The 15,348-nt window shown below is 56.4% G+C and overlaps 9 protein-coding genes across 9 annotated transcripts; 1 reads left to right on the top strand and 8 right to left on the bottom strand.

The window, feature by feature from the left end:
* Positions 1-974: 974 nt before the first annotated feature.
* Positions 975-1,785, bottom strand: SCHCODRAFT_02662082 (winged helix DNA-binding domain-containing protein; the record flags this gene model as incomplete). The annotated part of the gene is made up of 4 exons (XM_003035618.2): positions 975-1,178; positions 1,238-1,545; positions 1,606-1,663; positions 1,750-1,785. 4 exons carry the CDS (start codon positions 1,783-1,785, stop codon positions 975-977), a joined length of 606 nt encoding a protein of 201 aa, XP_003035664.1.
* An 855-nt stretch (positions 1,786-2,640) lies between these two features.
* Positions 2,641-4,503, bottom strand: SCHCODRAFT_02608285 (uncharacterized protein). The gene is made up of 4 exons (XM_050344307.1): positions 4,119-4,503; positions 3,289-3,932; positions 3,103-3,226; positions 2,641-3,052 (listed from the first exon to the last, which is right to left on the bottom strand). The coding sequence occupies exons 1-4, from the start codon at positions 4,304-4,306 to the stop codon at positions 2,845-2,847; spliced, it is 1,164 nt and encodes a 387-aa protein (XP_050203137.1). The 5' UTR covers positions 4,307-4,503; the 3' UTR covers positions 2,641-2,844.
* An 829-nt stretch (positions 4,504-5,332) lies between these two features.
* On the top strand, positions 5,333-6,835 carry SCHCODRAFT_02039709 (uncharacterized protein). The gene is made up of 3 exons (XM_003034795.2): positions 5,333-5,607; positions 5,659-6,607; positions 6,661-6,835. The coding sequence occupies exons 1-2, from the start codon at positions 5,453-5,455 to the stop codon at positions 6,596-6,598; spliced, it is 1,095 nt and encodes a 364-aa protein (XP_003034841.1). The 5' UTR covers positions 5,333-5,452; the 3' UTR covers positions 6,599-6,607; positions 6,661-6,835.
* A 422-nt stretch (positions 6,836-7,257) lies between these two features.
* On the bottom strand, positions 7,258-8,546 carry SCHCODRAFT_02683429 (uncharacterized protein). Its single transcript, XM_003035620.2, has 4 exons — positions 7,932-8,546; positions 7,783-7,879; positions 7,647-7,733; positions 7,258-7,594 (listed from the first exon to the last, which is right to left on the bottom strand). The coding sequence occupies exons 1-4, from the start codon at positions 8,079-8,081 to the stop codon at positions 7,500-7,502; spliced, it is 429 nt and encodes a 142-aa protein (XP_003035666.1). The 5' UTR covers positions 8,082-8,546; the 3' UTR covers positions 7,258-7,499.
* A 216-nt stretch (positions 8,547-8,762) lies between these two features.
* On the bottom strand, positions 8,763-9,631 carry SCHCODRAFT_02563416 (uncharacterized protein). The gene is made up of 3 exons (XM_050343780.1): positions 9,293-9,631; positions 9,091-9,243; positions 8,763-9,040 (listed from the first exon to the last, which is right to left on the bottom strand). Exons 1-3 carry the CDS (start codon positions 9,584-9,586, stop codon positions 8,879-8,881), a joined length of 609 nt encoding a protein of 202 aa, XP_050203136.1. The 5' UTR covers positions 9,587-9,631; the 3' UTR covers positions 8,763-8,878.
* A 147-nt stretch (positions 9,632-9,778) lies between these two features.
* SCHCODRAFT_02526826 (uncharacterized protein) lies at positions 9,779-10,899 on the bottom strand. Its single transcript, XM_003035622.3, has 4 exons — positions 10,582-10,899; positions 10,384-10,528; positions 9,969-10,333; positions 9,779-9,908 (listed from the first exon to the last, which is right to left on the bottom strand). Exons 1-3 carry the CDS (start codon positions 10,885-10,887, stop codon positions 10,023-10,025), a joined length of 762 nt encoding a protein of 253 aa, XP_003035668.1. The 5' UTR covers positions 10,888-10,899; the 3' UTR covers positions 9,779-9,908; positions 9,969-10,022.
* Positions 10,900-11,206: 307 nt separating this feature from the next.
* SCHCODRAFT_02608274 (uncharacterized protein) lies at positions 11,207-12,500 on the bottom strand. The gene is made up of 4 exons (XM_003035623.3): positions 11,985-12,500; positions 11,743-11,930; positions 11,400-11,570; positions 11,207-11,349 (listed from the first exon to the last, which is right to left on the bottom strand). The coding sequence occupies exons 1-4, from the start codon at positions 12,130-12,132 to the stop codon at positions 11,278-11,280; spliced, it is 579 nt and encodes a 192-aa protein (XP_003035669.1). The 5' UTR covers positions 12,133-12,500; the 3' UTR covers positions 11,207-11,277.
* On the bottom strand, positions 12,391-13,736 carry SCHCODRAFT_02608273 (RRS1-domain-containing protein). The gene is made up of 4 exons (XM_050344306.1): positions 13,691-13,736; positions 13,547-13,642; positions 13,163-13,497; positions 12,391-13,108 (listed from the first exon to the last, which is right to left on the bottom strand). The coding sequence occupies exons 1-4, from the start codon at positions 13,729-13,731 to the stop codon at positions 12,639-12,641; spliced, it is 942 nt and encodes a 313-aa protein (XP_050203135.1). The 5' UTR covers positions 13,732-13,736; the 3' UTR covers positions 12,391-12,638.
* A 139-nt stretch (positions 13,737-13,875) lies between these two features.
* On the bottom strand, positions 13,876-15,145 carry SCHCODRAFT_02608270 (uncharacterized protein). The gene is made up of 5 exons (XM_050344305.1): positions 14,936-15,145; positions 14,823-14,882; positions 14,387-14,761; positions 14,219-14,333; positions 13,876-14,164 (listed from the first exon to the last, which is right to left on the bottom strand). The coding sequence occupies exons 1-5, from the start codon at positions 15,068-15,070 to the stop codon at positions 13,980-13,982; spliced, it is 870 nt and encodes a 289-aa protein (XP_050203134.1). The 5' UTR covers positions 15,071-15,145; the 3' UTR covers positions 13,876-13,979.
* Between the last annotated feature and the right edge of the window lie 203 nt (positions 15,146-15,348).

Raw genomic sequence — 15,348 nt, 5'->3', positions numbered from 1 at the left:
AAGTACGACGACGGTGTCGCTCTTCGCGGGGATGAAGCCCAGCATGAACACGTTCTTGCTGCCACAGTTGTAGCACTCGGGTGTCGTTTCTCCGAGCGGGGACTCCGCGTGCAAGATGACCTCCTTGTGCTTAGCGCGCACGAGATGGTTGACGATGTGCGAGGCGGACGTATTCCCGCGCGAGTTGCAGAACCACTTCTGGCAGATGAGGCACTTGACGACAGATGCAGGGGAGTGGATGCCACAATAGCTAGGGAGTGGAGTGAGTTGCGCCACGAAGTGTGTCGGCGTACTAGGACGTACCTGCAGGCGTGCGGAGGGAGTGCGACGGCGGACTCATCTTTGAGATCGTCGAGGACGCCGTCAAAATCATCCTCAGAGCCTCCCGAGCGCGCATCGTGCTGCGCGTGCGCATGGCCGTTGGAGGGCCCCCCGTACACGGACGAGGAGCCGGAAATCGAGAGGCTGGAGAGATCGACCGATGAGGATGCCGTATCCTGGGTGTTTGCTGTGTAGACGGACGAATTGTCGTCCACAACGCTGAGTGCGCCGCCGTACGACGACGCGTTTTCGTACTGGAAATTTTCGAAGGACTCCATGAGGGTTCGTGGGGGGATGAGCGCTGGGAATAAGAACCCGTCCAACTTAGCGCTGCTATTGTGGTGATGACAAAGCGGCACAGCCGCAATCGGATCTCAGGCCCGACCCGGCAGTACGCGCCCATTGTTCGCCTTACCAGGAAGTCCTTGTTTCCTGACTTTTATGGCAAGCTCGATCAAACATGTGGACGGGTGAAGAGACTATGCAGCTTTATGATATACGAGAGATAAGCAAGGGTAACAGAAAGATTAAAGAAAGCTACAGTCAGACATTGGTAGGTGTACAGATACGATGAACTCGAAGATACAGTGCAGGGATTGTACCCATGTCAGGGGTGTGTGAAGCAGTACAAATAAAGAAAGATAAAGGAGTGCTCAGACCCACGCATGCTCGCTGCATGCATCATCGCATACGGAATCGAAAGACGACGCCTTCGCTGGCTTCCGCTTTCGCTCGAGGCAGTCCCCTTCACCATGTGTAAGGTCCAGATACCAGTACCCACCCCGGCCTGGATCGCTAACAGGACGATCGAGGTGGTGAAATTGTATCTTGAGGGACAGTGAGTGACGTATAGAATTCTGCGAACGCCGTTAGCATGCTTATCATAATCAACGTGGATATGCAAAGCTCGACGCACCTGCCACGACGGTTTGACCGTCCGGAAGTATGGATAACGCTCCATAATAGCGTCCAAAATGTCCTGCAAGCACAGCTTCTTGGTGGGCGCCGCGTAAAGCGCAACCATAACAAGAACCGAATGTTCAATGGAAGGCTTGACATCTGGGGGATAGTCGGGGAGACTCCAGAGGCTAATGGGCCCGTCTACACCCAGGGAACGAAGCCTACGACGTAAATATTGCTCGTTGAGGGCGTCAAGCGCCCTGTCGGTCACGGGGTCACGAGAAGCGTGTCCTGTACGAGAGTTGCTTGCTGCGAAGCGTGCCGCTATACAGGAAAAGTTGCATGAGTGAGTGGACACATCGAATGAGATAGAAACCAACATACCCTGAGGAGTCAAGGCATTACCACGAGAGGGACCACCGTTACCGTATATCTGCGCGGCCTAGCAGGACAATGAGTAGACGCTTCGCCCTGTAAGCGATAAAATGTACGAGTATTTGGACATTGCGCCGGTCGACTTGAGGGTACCCGTGAAAGCCATTTGACATCTACATGAAACAGCATGACGGCAGGGGAGGTTGTAGAAAGACAGAGAAGGGGAAATCGAATATAAATTACAGAGGGAGAGACGACACGCAGCATCACGGGGATTGAGTGGGCAAGGAAGATAATCATATCAGCATACACGCGGCCATAATCATAGTGGATAGGCGCCCACCGTGACTGATGATGCGTGGCGTGAAGTTCGAAAGGGAAGGGGCAGGAAAAGTGCTCAAAGAGCCGGGAGAAATCGCAGGGAAATTGGAGGGGCTGCAGAGGACGCCAGAGAGCGCTCTGAGGAGCCATAGGGTCGCCCGAGCGCCCCTTAGTGGGTCCAGTCACGTATAACACCTGCCAAAGGTGGTAATTTTCTGCCGAGAGCCATCAAAAGGACATGCCGGATTGCTTCAGACAGAGGTTTTGCAACGAGGCGCCGCGGATGGGGTTAGGGAGCGAAAAGGAAATTACTGAGATTGGCAGGCAGCTCGCGTGGCTTGCGGTAGAGACGAAAGAGGGCTGGATCTTCGAGGTAGTAGCATGAGAAGATAGCACGAAGGGTTGGATGTTCGTCCGAGAAGGAAGTACGGCCAGTTGACGCAGACAATTTCGAGCAAGACCTAGAGGTAGTAGCCCATTTTCAGACCACAGAGCCATAAGGCAGAGCAAAGGATGTTCACAGCGGTGCTCGAGAAAGCCGTTGCAAGCAGGGATGCCCTGCCTTTCTCGCCCTTCATGGTGAAGGAAACGAACAAAGGCTTGCGCCGGCATTAGCCGAGCAGCCAACGCGATCACGCGACGCAGCGCACGTGGTTCAGACTTTCGCAGGCAAAGGAAAGGAGGTGGATGGGCAACAGTTTACATTCTATTCTGATATACAATGGCTTGTGTACATGTCCATGGACACCCGAAAACCCCTGCACCGTCTCCCTATTCTCGATGTGTATCGACGGGCTACAGCACCGTGCCCAACCTGGCGATGAAAGTCAATGATCTATTCCGAAAGAGTGGGGATACGAAGAGAGTGCGATAAAAAGAGCGACAGATGCAGCCAGCGCGATCAGTGTCCCCGACGGCGAGAGAAGATCACTTGGAGGAAGTATACCAGGGAATACCGAAAGCAGCTACCACGACCAATGTACTGAAGAACGCGACGGTGAAGTACGAGGAGGTGGAGGGGCTGCTCTTTGCTGGCTGCCTCTTCACGATGGTCTTCTTCTTGTACGAAGAGGGACGGACGTGTGCATGCTCGATCTGGAATGGTACGTACCCGATGGACTTGAGACCGTGGATGCTGGAAAGGAATAAGTATCTGTGAGGTGCATGAGGAAGAGGTATACTCACTAGTAGCCCTCGAGATTCGTGCGGATCTCGTCCTCCATGCCCTTCGGGACACCGTCGAGTGTGAGGGTGAGCTTCGTCGAGTCGCTCGCCTGGTCGAACTTCATGGTCAAGGTGGCGAAGTGACCTGAAGGCGGTGATGTTCAGTATCGTCCCTTTGGCCACTGAGCATGTCGAGCAGCTGCTCACCTGCCGGCCACGTCGGGCTCTGCAATGCCCACGTCTGCACCACCTCCGTCGGCGGCTTCAGCGACACGAACTTGCCCTTCACGCCACCGCCAAACAGCGAGAACTCAGTGCCCTCTTGCGGCTTGGACTGCGCCGGCGCCCTCGTCCACGCCGGTATCCGCGCCTCATCGGTCAACAGGCTGAACAGGTCCGCCGCCGACGCCATGAAGCTCGCCTCCGTCTCCACCGTCGAGTAGTTCAGCGTCTTCGCAGCAGGCTTCGTCGCCTGCACCGGCTTTGTTGCCTCTGCCTTCGCCGCGCCGTTCGCCGACGTCGCACCCCCAGTGGCCGGGGTCGACGTGCCAGAGGCGGAAGGCGTGCCAACCTGAATATCCTTCCCGTGCGTCTGCACGAGCGCGACGGGGAACTCGGCGAACTTGGCCTCGAGCGCGGCGGGCAGGCGCGCTTTCGCGAGCCTGAACACGGCGTCGACGTCGGGGGAGGAGGCGGTGGTGAGGGACCACTCGTAGACGACGTCGGAGTGCCCGTCGAGCGTGTTCTCGTGCGAGACCTCGGGGATGACGACGCGGCCCTTGACGTCTTCGCCGGCGGTGGTCTTGCCGGACCACTGGATGGTGAGCTTGCAGTCGTAGATGGTGATGAGCCTGGGTGGAAGGTTAGCAACGTATGAATGCGTTGATCGGACTAGGGAGGGGAGGTATGGAGAGGGAATGGTACATGTTCGCGCCGACGTGCGCCGTCCTTCCCTCCATCCCCTCCCGCCGAACCCCATTCCCTACATTCCTCCCCCTCCACACGCTTCGTACTGCATGCAGAATCTTGACACTCACTTGGATTTCCTCTGCCCAAGCTCCACGTCCCCATCCACCTCCGACACGCTATCCACCTTCACCGACTGCTCCCCATCCCCTTGCACGGCGATCGTCGCGAGCTCGTGCTCGAACCACTCCTTCCCCCAGCGCGTCACATTCTTGTTCTTCCAGTGCCAGTTGGCAGTCGAAAGCGGCATCGAAGACATGATGGGCGGATGTAGTGGTGGAAGAGGCTAAAGTGAAGCTGGTCGTGGTCTTGTGGAATGATGCGTTCGCAAACCGTGAGTATACTGGCAGTATAGACACGAAGAGTTCGCAAATTAGACGAAGTGAGGAAGTTACAGGAGGGTAAAGAAGTGAAAGATCGATGAGGCGCGTCGGGGAGGAGAATAAGGATATCGGCGTCTATTTGCGCTCTTCCACAAGTTTCTACCACGTTCTCCGCGCCAGCCCTGGCCGCGTCAGGGAATTTATGGCCACTCAGGGAGGCTGGCCCAAGGTAGACTAGTCTTGAAGGCCTCATACTGGGTCTGTAACAATTTGTAAGGCGTTTCCTACATATAGACCGGAGCTGCATCTAGTTCTGCATCTGCAGCTACGACTCGCACGAAATACGCACACTCGATCGGTGCTACGACCTGCCCAGCTTGAAAGACTTCGAAGTTCTGGTTGTTGACTGCATATCGAAACGGCTTCTAAGTATATCTTATCGTGCTTGCAGGGAAATTGAGGGTGCGGTATGGATACATGGTTGCGAGGACACTGCATCAACTACCCTTGTTGGTGGGTAGCGGGATATTGAACTTCGATATGGCCTTTTCCGCTGTGCCACACGCGGCACCATGGCATTACAACGCCCGAAGCCGAGAGACATGTCGTTCATATCTTTCCTGTGACTTGTACTTCGTCTGTGTTTTTGTTGAAACCATCTATTCAATCGTTGATGTTATGTAAAAGAGCGCCAAATTGACTTGACCGTGAACTTTGTATCATTTTGCATTCATCCTCTAGGCTCTAGCGCACCTCTGAGTCGCCGGCATGTGTGAGATCTGCGATAGCGTGCGCCAGGAACACCGTCCAAGGTGTCATTGTTCCATTTTGGATCGTCCATTGTTCGCCAAATCGGGACAACACGCGCCTGTCACAGCGTGACGCTCCGTTCCGCGCCTATTGTCCTGCGCTCCGTTTTTGTCGACCACTGCCTGGTCTTTTGTTTACGTACCGCACGGTCCTGGAGGCCGTTGCACGATTTTCTCGCTTTGCTTTCTTGCTCTCTCTCTTTACAACGAACCCTCACGTTTTCTTACGCCCTCTCCACCCAACCGCTCCCACCCACACGTTCGCTAGCCACCATGCGCATCCCTATCCACGCACGGCACGCCCTTGCTGAGCGGGCTCAGCTCCAGAGCCTTGACGACGCGCAGCGGCTGGCCGCCCGCGCGACCACGATCACGACGTTCCTCACCATTCACCCGTCAACGACGGCGGTGGCAGAGACGACGTCCAGGTGTGTGGTAAATACCCGTCGGTGCCAACGCATCTTCTGACTATCACATAGCCCAGCGCAGGAAACTACTCAAGTAACCACTACTCAAGAGACGTCCCCGACGGAGACGCAGGCCCCAGCAACCTCCACCGAGGCACCGACCACTGAGTCCGCTCCCCCTGCGACCACCGAGTCGTCAGAGACCCCGTTTACGACATCGACCAACCCGGTTGATACGACCAGCTCCTCGTCCGAGGTCCTCACCACTGAGTCATCCTCGGCCATCCCTACCACCTCCGCGGCGACGACGTCCTCGCCCTCGTCCTCACCTACCTTTACCACCCACCCAGCCACTTCATCCACCCCCACCTCTTCCTCCGCCACTGCCTCGTCTTCCGCACCCGCTTCCGCGGTCGGCACTACCGACGACAACCAGGGCCTCTCTTCTGGTGCCATTGCCGGCATCACCATAGCCGCCATCGCCGCCTTCTTCTTCCTCGGCTTCCTCGTCATGTACATCATCCGCAAGCGGGCCCTCAAGCGCCGCCACCGCAGCGCCGACTCGCTCTGGATCTCTGCGCCGCTCCCCGAGCTCAGCACCAGCGCGAGCGGGCGGCCCGCCTCCCTGCGCCCCTTCCTGCTGAACCCCGAGCGCCCCGCGCCGCCCCCGCCGGTGACCCCGCAGACGACGGTCACGTACGGGAACATCGCCGCGGAGCACAAGCAGAGGCAGTCCGGTATGATGGCGACAGTGTCCTCGACGTACACGCCGTCGATGCCGGATGAGTTGGGGGTGACTGTCGGCGACAAGTTGAAGGTCGTGCGCGAGTTCGACGACGGATGGTGCGAGTGCGTCAATGCGGCGGGGAAGAAGGGGATGGTGCCCATTGAGTGCTTGGAGGGGAGGAGCTGGTGGTCGGCGCCGCAGGGGGACTACCAGACTGCGGCGGAGAGGCATAAGTCGCAGCGCGTGAGCAGCATGTACGCCAGCTACACGCCGAACATGGCATGATCAGCCACGGTACGTTCGGTTTACCACTCGCACATCTGCCATGACACTAACCTATCCTGCAGCTTCCCTCTCGCGCCGCCTTTCCTCTCATGACAACCTCGGACTCGTAACGTACATCTCTCGGTAATTTCTTGGTTGGACTTGGTTATTCTCTCACTGCTCTCGGTCACTCTCGCCACACACGGTGATACTCTCGCTTGGCTCTGTCTCGGTAATGCCCGGCTCGCTCTTGCTAGCCATAGCGATGCTACGCTAGACTTCTGGACTTCTTACGACCCACTGTACTCTTGCCTCACCACCTATCAGCTGTATTTCTAGGCCATTTACGATCATCTGTTCACGTAGATACGTTGCTCACCCGAGCTGGCTGGTGTTCCTGTCCTACTTCGCTCGAGTGAATACCTTGTTGCTTTTGACCTACTTACACGCACTGGTACTGGTACAGTACGACAATAGATTGACGTTGAACGTCGAGTTTATTGTTTGTGGCTACCTTTTCGACGAGGGCACTCAGTTGTGGCGAGAGGTATGCAGAGATACATGGTAGCGGGCCCACCCACATAATCTTCTCTTTGAGGATATCGAGCCCTTCCAGGCGTCTATCGAACGAGACGAGACGGAGACAAGCTTGAGCACAAGCGGACATCGCACAGAACAATGCAGATCCGAAGAAGGCATGGCATTCAGCACACTGACGCTACACTACCCTCCACAACAGTCAAAGTAGTAATGTCCACAGGAAGTTCGCATGGGTAACACGGTAGAACAAGAGATATCGGGATGCTGGGTCGTCATGACAGGTGCACAATGTCCGAGGATTAATGTACGCGAGTGTACAGTGAGTTTCCGCTGGCAAGGTGTACGCGGAGTGTAGCTGTGTTTACGCGAAGGACAGTTGCGCTTACGCAGAGCCGAAGAGCCAGTCGAAGGGACCGGCGGGCTTGTCCTTGTTGTCGATCTTGAACTCGGGGCTCCAGTTGCCGGAGTCGCCGAACACTGGGAGTGAGATGAGAAAGGGGTTGAGAAGAGGAAGGTGTAGGGCGCTTACAGTCAACGAAGTACTTGCCGGTCTTGACGTCGGGGGCAGTGACGGTGACGAAGCCGGCGCGAAGGTCGACGCCGTCAGCGAGCTTCTCTGAAGGGGAGTGAGTGGGTGACGGGTATAAGAAATGCGGGCGACTAACGGTCGTTGAGGAGAGTCTCCTTTTGGCCGAGCACGACAGAGCCGCCGTTAGAGATGTCGTCGGGAGCGTCGTCAGTGGACCAGGTAACGTTGTATTGCTGAGAATAATGTCAGCAAGAAGTAATCACTAATGTAAGTCCTGCCACGTACCTGACCAGCGGTCCAGGTGGTATCAGCGGTGGGAGACGTGATCTTCGGCGACCAGACAACGAGAGAGTTGCCGTCAGCAGCGTTGATGGGGACAGCGCTGACAGCAGCGAGAGCAGACAGAACAACAGAGGAGAACAGAGCGAACTGCATGATAACGATTAAGAGGGGTAGTCAAGTCGTTCAAAGGAAGGAGTGAGGGAGGGAGTGTGAGGTGTCCTTGTTGAAGAGCAAGAACGTTTCCTGTGGGGTGGTCGGAGGGAGGTCGGAAACCGATTCTCGCTTGAACGCTGCACGACTTTATACGCACGCCGAAAGTCACGTTTGATGGTCGCGAGTGCTACCAGGAAGGGTGCACCTTCGTTGATGGCTTCGTGGAGCTGGCCATTTTGACGGTGGAGCAAGGATACAGCGGGAGAACTGCGCTTCCCAGAGTTGACAAGCTTGCACGCAGTTTCTTGCGGTCACCGCACTTGGCTGAGCTTTCTCGTGAGCCAGAAGCAGGGACGAGCACGCTGGAATATCGGGAGCCCTAGAGAATCGAAGGGCTCGGCAAGCTGAGGCATAATATCAGGGAAGCGAGGCGCTCAGAGGATGGAAATAATCAGGCGTCTTGCAGGGTCAACGCAGTTGAGTTTCAAGCCCTGGCGAGCCTGACTGCGATCTGCCAAAGCCGGCCATCAAATTTCTGTCCGCGGATCAACCGACGGATCAGCACTCACGGAAATCTGTCCGCGCCCACGTGAAGACGGAAGTTCAACTGTAACTGTCGTCCGAGCCTCGAAGGGCGACGCTTGGAAACCTACTGGCGAGCCAAGGCCTTCCTGTGCCAGCGCATGTCTTCCTTACGCTACCGGGAAAATCTGAGAACCAAGAAATAGCGGATTTCTCGATGAAGCCACTGGCACCCGACGAGTGGGTCAACATTGCCAGTTACACAAACCGTAGCGTTACCCAGCAAAGCCCGCATTCTCGTTGTTACTCTCCGAGCCGCCTATATACCCACCATAGACACCGCGAGATGGGTTCTGATCGTATGTAGCAGCGAAGTAGACCTGGCCATCCGCATTTGCATTCGCTCCAGATTCTGGTTCTGTATATTGCAGGAACGGCTAGAGCGAGCTTCAGTACTTCCTTTGGCAGTATAGTTATATCGACTTGCCTTCCACTTCTTCTCCGAGTACAAGAGTGCAAGAATGAGGAAAGCGGCGTCCGCTGCCGAGAGCTCCCGCTCCCAAACGATGTGAGGCTGCTTCTTGCCGGGTATGTGGGTAGGGCGAAAGCGCGCGAGGACATCGCCCGAAGGAGCCTTAACCTAGGAGAAGCGTTAGACGTAGCTGCGGGGATATGATCTCGTCTCTTACTGTCCACTCGCCAGGCATGAACTGCACCTCGTATGTTGCGTTGTTCCATTGCCATAACCTGGCCTTCTCGTGCGGCCTCACATGATCGTCGATGGACAGAATCTGCCCTCTAACATCCAGGCAACGCTTGCGCCAGTGTAGTGTCGCCAACAGAGACCCGCCAGCCGCCTGTAGGGTGGTTACCTTGCGACCAAGGAGTCCACCTGTAGTGGCGACGTCGTATACGGCATGTTCGCCGTCGACGAGCTGACCGTTGAGGATGTCCTTTCCCGTGAAGGAGAGAGTCTGCGGCATGCGTGCAGTAGGCTGTGAAGGAGGGAAGAGAAAGACCTTGCTTTATACCATTTACCTCCAGATAAGCCCATCGCACTGCCTCGACGAGGACTCAATGGTGTAGACGGTCCCGGGGACATCGCTGCCTTGGTGAATTACCCAAACGTCCCAGATTGCGTATGATGATCTTGAGTTCATCTCGACGGCGCACATGAGTGATGCCAATGGCGATTCGAGTATAAAGTACAGCTGGTGTTGAGAAGAATCCATATGCATGATCAAGCGATGACCAAGTTCAGCCACGGGCGCGTCCTGGAGGCTGTCCACCGACGACTTCTGAAAGCTGTTGACCGCCGCATCGTCAGTATGACCAAACGCCAGAGCTTCAAAGGCCCATGCGTACCTTTGATACCAAATACATTTCCGTCTTCCCTCAATTGATTCAACCGCTTCCCTCTCAGCTACAACCCCCATCGCCGCCGCCGCCACCCCCACCACCACCACCGTCTCCTCCGCCTCCACCGCCACTGCTGCTTCCCCCACCACTGTCGCCCCCGCCACCATATCCTCCACCGCTGTCGCCTCCACCGCCTCTATGACCGCCGCCATCGCAATCACCGCCGCCTGCGCCATAGCTCCAGCTCACGCCGCCATCATTGCCCCATGTACTTCCCCCGTTACTCTGCCAGTTGTTGCTGCTGCTGCTGCCGCCACCGCTTCCGCCATAGTTGGTGCGCCAGCCCGTGATTTTCCGCGGGTACTTCTCCACTGGGAGATGGTCAGTCATCCTGTCCGTTCATATGCATATGCGCACCTACCACGCGTCTCCGAGTACAATAATATGAGCAGGAAGCAAGCCAGGTTCGCCGGCGATAGCTCGAGCTCCTGGATCAGCTTTGGGTCGCCATCGAGGGGTAAGTCCAGGCGGGCTACCACCTTATCGACGGCCCGGACGCCCTTCGCCTCCGCAAGGCGTCAGTCAACCCGTGCGGTCGAGTTCACAGAAAACCTCTTACCATCCACTGGGTGCCCTGAAAGCTGACCTCATACCGAATGTCCTCCCACTTCCAGACCAGGGTTCCTTGCCGATTGATCACGTCCCAGTTGATGTCGAGGAGTTTCCCATTTATCCTCAATTGACGTGCACGCCAGTCCAAGAACGCAGACACGCCGGACCCATCCTCGGCGCGAAGAGTGGTGATCTTTAGTTCGCGTCTGAATATCCCGGCCTTGGTCGTGTTGCTGTGAAAGATGGGTCGCCCTTCATCGAGGAGCTTGCCGTTGAGGATGTCTGGGGTAGAGAAGGAGTATACTTTCCGCATTCTGCGATGGCGAGTGAGTGGGTGATAAGGTGAGATATACCTACATGGTAGTTCGCGCTGTCCTATAAAGGCTTGCTACACAGCACATGCTGCAAGTAGCAATCTAGGAGAGGCGCACAGCACGTACTGCTGTGTGCGGGGCGAAGCTGACAGACAGGAGAGGCAACGGGGAAACGTTCGTTTCATCGTAATGTGGGCGATCGGGGATGCATCAATGACCCCGAGGCGTTGATTGATGACTTTGGTGTGCGACGAGGAGAACAGCAGCTGACGTGCAGTGACTGCTGGGTGTGCTGGCACTCGGATCTTGCAACACGCATTTGCATCTGGAAGGCTACATTCAAGCTCACGATTATCGCTATTCCACTGTCGGGGCGGAGAGGAGCAGCCCTAGCACCCGCCACCTCCTCCGCCCCCGCCTGCACCCGCGGCAGCCCCCGCACTCGCGGCGCTGGACGAACGCTACGAAGACTCGTAAGCAATTTAGGCTGTGTTCGACTCGCGTTTCGCACCTGCTTATCCTGCCTCCTAAGCTCCATGTAGATAAACACCACAATCAGAAAGGCTGTTTCTGTAGGTGACAGATCGCGTAGGAGAAATATCTGCGCTTGCTCGCTCTTGTGGAAGAGGCGGGGTTGGTAAGGAAAGAACGTAGCCACAGTATTGCCGTCAGAGGAGCGCGCCTACGTATTGTTTGAGCAAGAAAGCTGCAATCGAAGAGGGAGATGCAGAGTAGGATAAGGAGGAATGACGACCTCAAGAGGGCAGTGCCCAAAAGAGAACAATGGTCGGGGTCCATGTCGTCATCGGCCAACTGCCACTGATACCATTGCAAGAGGTTCCAGATAAACTCACCGTCCATTCCCCACTCGAGAAATGCAGTTCATATGACATATCGCCCCACTGCCATAGTCGTGCACTGCTGAACCAACCGCGAGAGCGGCGCTTGAGCATCTCAACATGCTTGACCTGCCCGTTGATGTCGACAAGGCGTTTGCGCCACTGGATGGAAGCGGGAGGTGTAGTATGAGCAGTGGACGAGCCTGTTCAAAATGGATGGATCACAGTATGCTAAGTTCTGGATGGATGATACTAACCACTCAATGCACCACCGCCGATTAGCGAAGTGACCTTGCGCCCACGGAAGCCTTTGAGGCTCTGCGTGGTGTATATGATGCCTCCATGGTCGCCAAGGATAAGGCTATTGAGAATGTCTTTCTTCGTGAAGGTGAGAGAGGAGGGCATGGTGCGCCGAAAGGACGAGTTCAAGTCGTGAAGATAGATTAGTGAATTCAACAAGAACGTTCAAGTGGCAAACGTCATCAATGTATCCCAATTGCGCTGTTGTGAAGCAGAGAGGGGAGAAAACACTGCTGGACGTCGCGGCGATGGTTATATACATTTTGCTGCAGGTGAAACACCTCGCATGCTGTGCGCTGCGACGTCAGTTCACAGAACGGCCTATACGCCCAACTCCCTCCGACTCCCGTCATTGGAGCAGGTGGGAGTCGCTATAGGGAGGGCAATAAAGAGTGGCATCGATCAGGTGGACGGCCACCTCGTTTCGGGAGATTCCAACGCTTGATGATCCGCCATGAGTGGAAGGGCGTGTCCGCCACATGTGCAGGCCATTGATGATCGTAGGTCCAGATGAACACGCATGAGCATACAAACATTGATCAGTACAACAAGTACGCGGAAAACAGCGAGCGAAGAGAAGAGGCGCACGAAAGGATGTCTGAAGCAGACGCTCATCGCTTCCCCTTCGACTTTCCCTTCGAATTCCTCCCTGCAGGACCCTTCCCACCAGCCTTCTCCCTCGCCAACGCCACGCCACCCTTCCCCTTGCTCGCGAATCGCACAGCCTTCCTCGCATTCAAGACTCCCTCGTCCGCGCTCGGCGGCTCCCTCCGCATCTTCTTCCCATCACTCTCCATCCGCGACAGCAGTGCGAGCGCGCCCTTCTTCTCGCTCTCCGCGCCCATCTCGTTCGGCGCGAACTTGCGCTTGATTCCGCGCAGCTTCTTCTCGCCGTCGAGCGTCTTGTCGAACTTGCCCATGGACGCAGTGCTGAGGCGCGTCGTCGCGAGCGTCTTGTCGAGCTCGGCCTTGCGGGAGGTGCCCTGATCGCGGGCGGTGTTGGCGAGGCGCTGTTTTTCGTTCTTGGCGATGCGCTCCTTGCGCTCGTCGCGGGCGGCCTTGCGCGGGTCGAAGTCGACGGCTGGGGGGTGGTCAGTCAGTACCGATCAAGACCCTCAAACATGAGAGCACGCACGAGCATTGGCCGGCACTTCGTGTATCCATTGATCCTCGACCTGTCTGTTCTTCCCGTCCCGACCCCAGGAGTTGACCCATTCTTGCCGCTCCTCGTCCCACACCTTCTTCTCCTTCCGGCGCTTCTGTATGCCCTTTGCAGCTGCAAAGGCTTCCCACTTTGTCGGTGCCTTGGGCTTGGGAAGAGGCTTCGCGCGGGGGAGTTGGGTAACGGGAGGGGGAAGCTGGGCGATCGGGCCATCTGGCGAGGACTGGGTGGGGAGGGAGAAGAGAGATTGGATGAGGACCTGGACACCGTCGCGAGCTAGGGATTGAAGATGCTCTTCGAGGTTCTCACTGGGAACATGATTAGGGAGATGAATTTGTGTATGGACAAGGAACGCACTTGTATGCCTCCTCGTCGATCAGATTCAAGTCCGTGACGGTCAAAAGACCGGCGTCGACCTCCAAGGGCACCTCTTTTTCGACATTGACGGATGCGCTATCGAAATGTCAGCATCCTCCCCCTGTTCACCACGTCGGCGCATACAATTTGGCTGCCTCGGCAGCGAGCAAGTTGGAAACATCCATGGCAGGAGTGAAGTAGGAAAAAAGCGATCAGCGCCACATATTCCCAAATGCTGCCGTCAACGCACGGTCCGGATTTTCCGGCCTTGTTCTCGAGGGCGGGGACTGAGAGTCCTGCCTCGAGTTATTCTATAGCACCGTTAGATGGACGTGACCAAGAGCAGTGTGAGCTCAGATGCGATAGCGATACATAAGACAGTCCAAGAAATATGATTACAGGAACACAACTACACACGCGTGACGAGCCACCCTCACATCAACTTGTTCTCCCTCTTCGCCGCTTGCACCTGCGCGAGCCGCTGTGCCCTGAGCGACATGCCACCACCTTGCATGCCCTTCTTGAGCCCACCGGCAGCGCCTGCGGTCGAGTTGGACTGCGGAAGGGAGACACGCGTCTCGTCAGAGAAGCCGGGAATACGAATATTGTGGTTGCGTTCTGAAGGCAGGCATTAGATGAAAAGGTCGACTAAGCGGAGTTCGTAGCACGAACCTAGATGCAATTGCAAGTCCTTCACCTCGAGCGTGTCACCCCCGCGATGCCTGGCGAGACGGCAAGAGAAATTAGTGACAGAGTCGATGAATTCGTCAGCAATATTTAGTAGCAGCTACATGACCATTAACATTGTGTACCCTGAGCACCTGCCTCAAAAGCACTCACATCCTCCACCTCCGGCTCGATCTTGACATTCGGGTCCACACTGGCCACCAGGTCCTGTATTGACCGCCTCATGCTTTGATCCCCCGGCGTGTTCCTCTTCCTCCGATTCTCGTCCAAGCTCAACGAGTCCTCGCCTGACATTCTGATCTGCGCGGGCGTGCCCGCGACGCGACCCGCGGCGTAGCCACCAGTGATCGTCGAGCGCGCGGTCTGCCATTGGACAGGGCCGGGGTCCGTGGCACTGACAGTGGCGCTTATGGGGTAGCCGGCGCTGGATGCTGGCGGATCGCCAAGCATTGGCTGGGGAGCAGGGGTGGTAGGGTGGGAAATGGGGGCGACAGGTTGCGTCTGAGCAGGTTGGGGAGTTTGTGAGGCCTAGGACGAGGTGTCCAGAATCAGTGATTGTGCATAGGATACGGGAGGGCGATGAACAGACCTGCGCCGCACCATCGGAAGCCTTGTGCTGTTTGACGAGCATCTCCGCCAGGCTTTTGAACTGCACGAGTGCGTTCAAATGTCGCTCGCCTGTTATGCAGACAGAGCTCATACCTGCGCAATCTGCTCCGGCCGCAGCTTCCCCGTCTTCAGCAGCGTCGCCATCTCTTGGATGACCTGCACGCTCTGCTGACCAGGATTGCTCTTCAGCTTCTCATACAGTTCTTGGTATAGATCGACAGGGTTCATCGGTGCATGTGGTACTGGGGCTGCAGATGTTGATGATCCCGCAGCGGGGGCCGCTGGCTGCGAAGTCGAAGCTTGTGCATTGGGGTCCATGATGGTGAAGTGCAGAATACAATGCTGCCGGCACGGGCTTCCGAACCGTCGGAAACAACCGAAAATGCACGTGACACCAGTTGAACTTTCCAAAGTGCACCTGTGGAGAGCCTAAGACTGAACTTCTGAGCATGCTTATGAAAATGTAAGACGATAGCCTTGTCCCCTTCACGCCGGCAGAACGTGGT

The sequence above is a fragment of the Schizophyllum commune genome, assembly GCF_000143185.2.
Source record: "Schizophyllum commune H4-8 unplaced genomic scaffold SCHCOscaffold_1, whole genome shotgun sequence".
In the NCBI taxonomy this organism is placed as follows: domain Eukaryota; kingdom Fungi; phylum Basidiomycota; class Agaricomycetes; order Agaricales; family Schizophyllaceae; genus Schizophyllum; species Schizophyllum commune.
This window is presented reverse-complemented; position numbering and strand designations above follow the sequence as displayed.

Coding starts and splice junctions, on each gene's coding strand:
- SCHCODRAFT_02608285 (XM_050344307.1), bottom strand. CDS start 4,306: ATGTCTTCGATGCCGCTTTCGACTGCCAACTGGCACTGGAAGAACAAG. Junction 3,227..3,288: donor GAGCCCGACGTGGCCGGCAG/GTGAGCAGCTGC, acceptor CACCGCCTTCAG/GTCACTTCGCCACCTTGACC. Junction 3,053..3,102: donor ACGAATCTCGAGGGCTACTA/GTGAGTATACCT, acceptor ATTCCTTTCCAG/CATCCACGGTCTCAAGTCCA.
- SCHCODRAFT_02039709 (XM_003034795.2), top strand. CDS start 5,453: ATGCGCATCCCTATCCACGCACGGCACGCCCTTGCTGAGCGGGCTCAG. Junction 5,608..5,658: donor GTGGCAGAGACGACGTCCAG/GTGTGTGGTAAA, acceptor ACTATCACATAG/CCCAGCGCAGGAAACTACTC.
- SCHCODRAFT_02608274 (XM_003035623.3), bottom strand. CDS start 12,132: ATGCCCTCCTCTCTCACCTTCACGAAGAAAGACATTCTCAATAGCCTT. Junction 11,571..11,742: donor TCTCGAGTGGGGAATGGACG/GTGAGTTTATCT, acceptor AACAATACGTAG/GCGCGCTCCTCTGACGGCAA. Junction 11,350..11,399: donor TTAGGAGGCAGGATAAGCAG/GTGCGAAACGCG, acceptor GAGTCTTCGTAG/CGTTCGTCCAGCGCCGCGAG.
- SCHCODRAFT_02563416 (XM_050343780.1), bottom strand. CDS start 9,586: ATGCCGCAGACTCTCTCCTTCACGGGAAAGGACATCCTCAACGGTCAG. Junction 9,244..9,292: donor TCATGCCTGGCGAGTGGACA/GTAAGAGACGAG, acceptor CGCTTCTCCTAG/GTTAAGGCTCCTTCGGGCGA. Junction 9,041..9,090: donor ACTCGGAGAAGAAGTGGAAG/GCAAGTCGATAT, acceptor AGCTCGCTCTAG/CCGTTCCTGCAATATACAGA.
- SCHCODRAFT_02608270 (XM_050344305.1), bottom strand. CDS start 15,070: ATGAACCCTGTCGATCTATACCAAGAACTGTATGAGAAGCTGAAGAGC. Junction 14,762..14,822: donor CTTCCGATGGTGCGGCGCAG/GTCTGTTCATCG, acceptor ACCTCGTCCTAG/GCCTCACAAACTCCCCAACC. Junction 14,334..14,386: donor TCGAGCCGGAGGTGGAGGAT/GTGAGTGCTTTT, acceptor ATGGTCATGTAG/CTGCTACTAAATATTGCTGA.
- SCHCODRAFT_02526826 (XM_003035622.3), bottom strand. CDS start 10,887: ATGCGGAAAGTATACTCCTTCTCTACCCCAGACATCCTCAACGGCAAG. Junction 10,529..10,581: donor TTCAGGGCACCCAGTGGATG/GTAAGAGGTTTT, acceptor CGCCTTGCGGAG/GCGAAGGGCGTCCGGGCCGT. Junction 10,334..10,383: donor ATTGTACTCGGAGACGCGTG/GTAGGTGCGCAT, acceptor ACCATCTCCCAG/TGGAGAAGTACCCGCGGAAA.
- SCHCODRAFT_02683429 (XM_003035620.2), bottom strand. CDS start 8,081: ATGCAGTTCGCTCTGTTCTCCTCTGTTGTTCTGTCTGCTCTCGCTGCT. Junction 7,880..7,931: donor CCACCTGGACCGCTGGTCAG/GTACGTGGCAGG, acceptor CATTATTCTCAG/CAATACAACGTTACCTGGTC. Junction 7,595..7,646: donor CGGCAAGTACTTCGTTGACT/GTAAGCGCCCTA, acceptor TCTCACTCCCAG/TGTTCGGCGACTCCGGCAAC.
- SCHCODRAFT_02608273 (XM_050344306.1), bottom strand. CDS start 13,731: ATGGATGTTTCCAACTTGCTCGCTGCCGAGGCAGCCAAATT. Junction 13,643..13,690: donor GCTGCCGAGGCAGCCAAATT/GTATGCGCCGAC, acceptor ACATTTCGATAG/CGCATCCGTCAATGTCGAAA. Junction 13,109..13,162: donor CGAAGTGCCGGCCAATGCTC/GTGCGTGCTCTC, acceptor ACCACCCCCCAG/CCGTCGACTTCGACCCGCGC.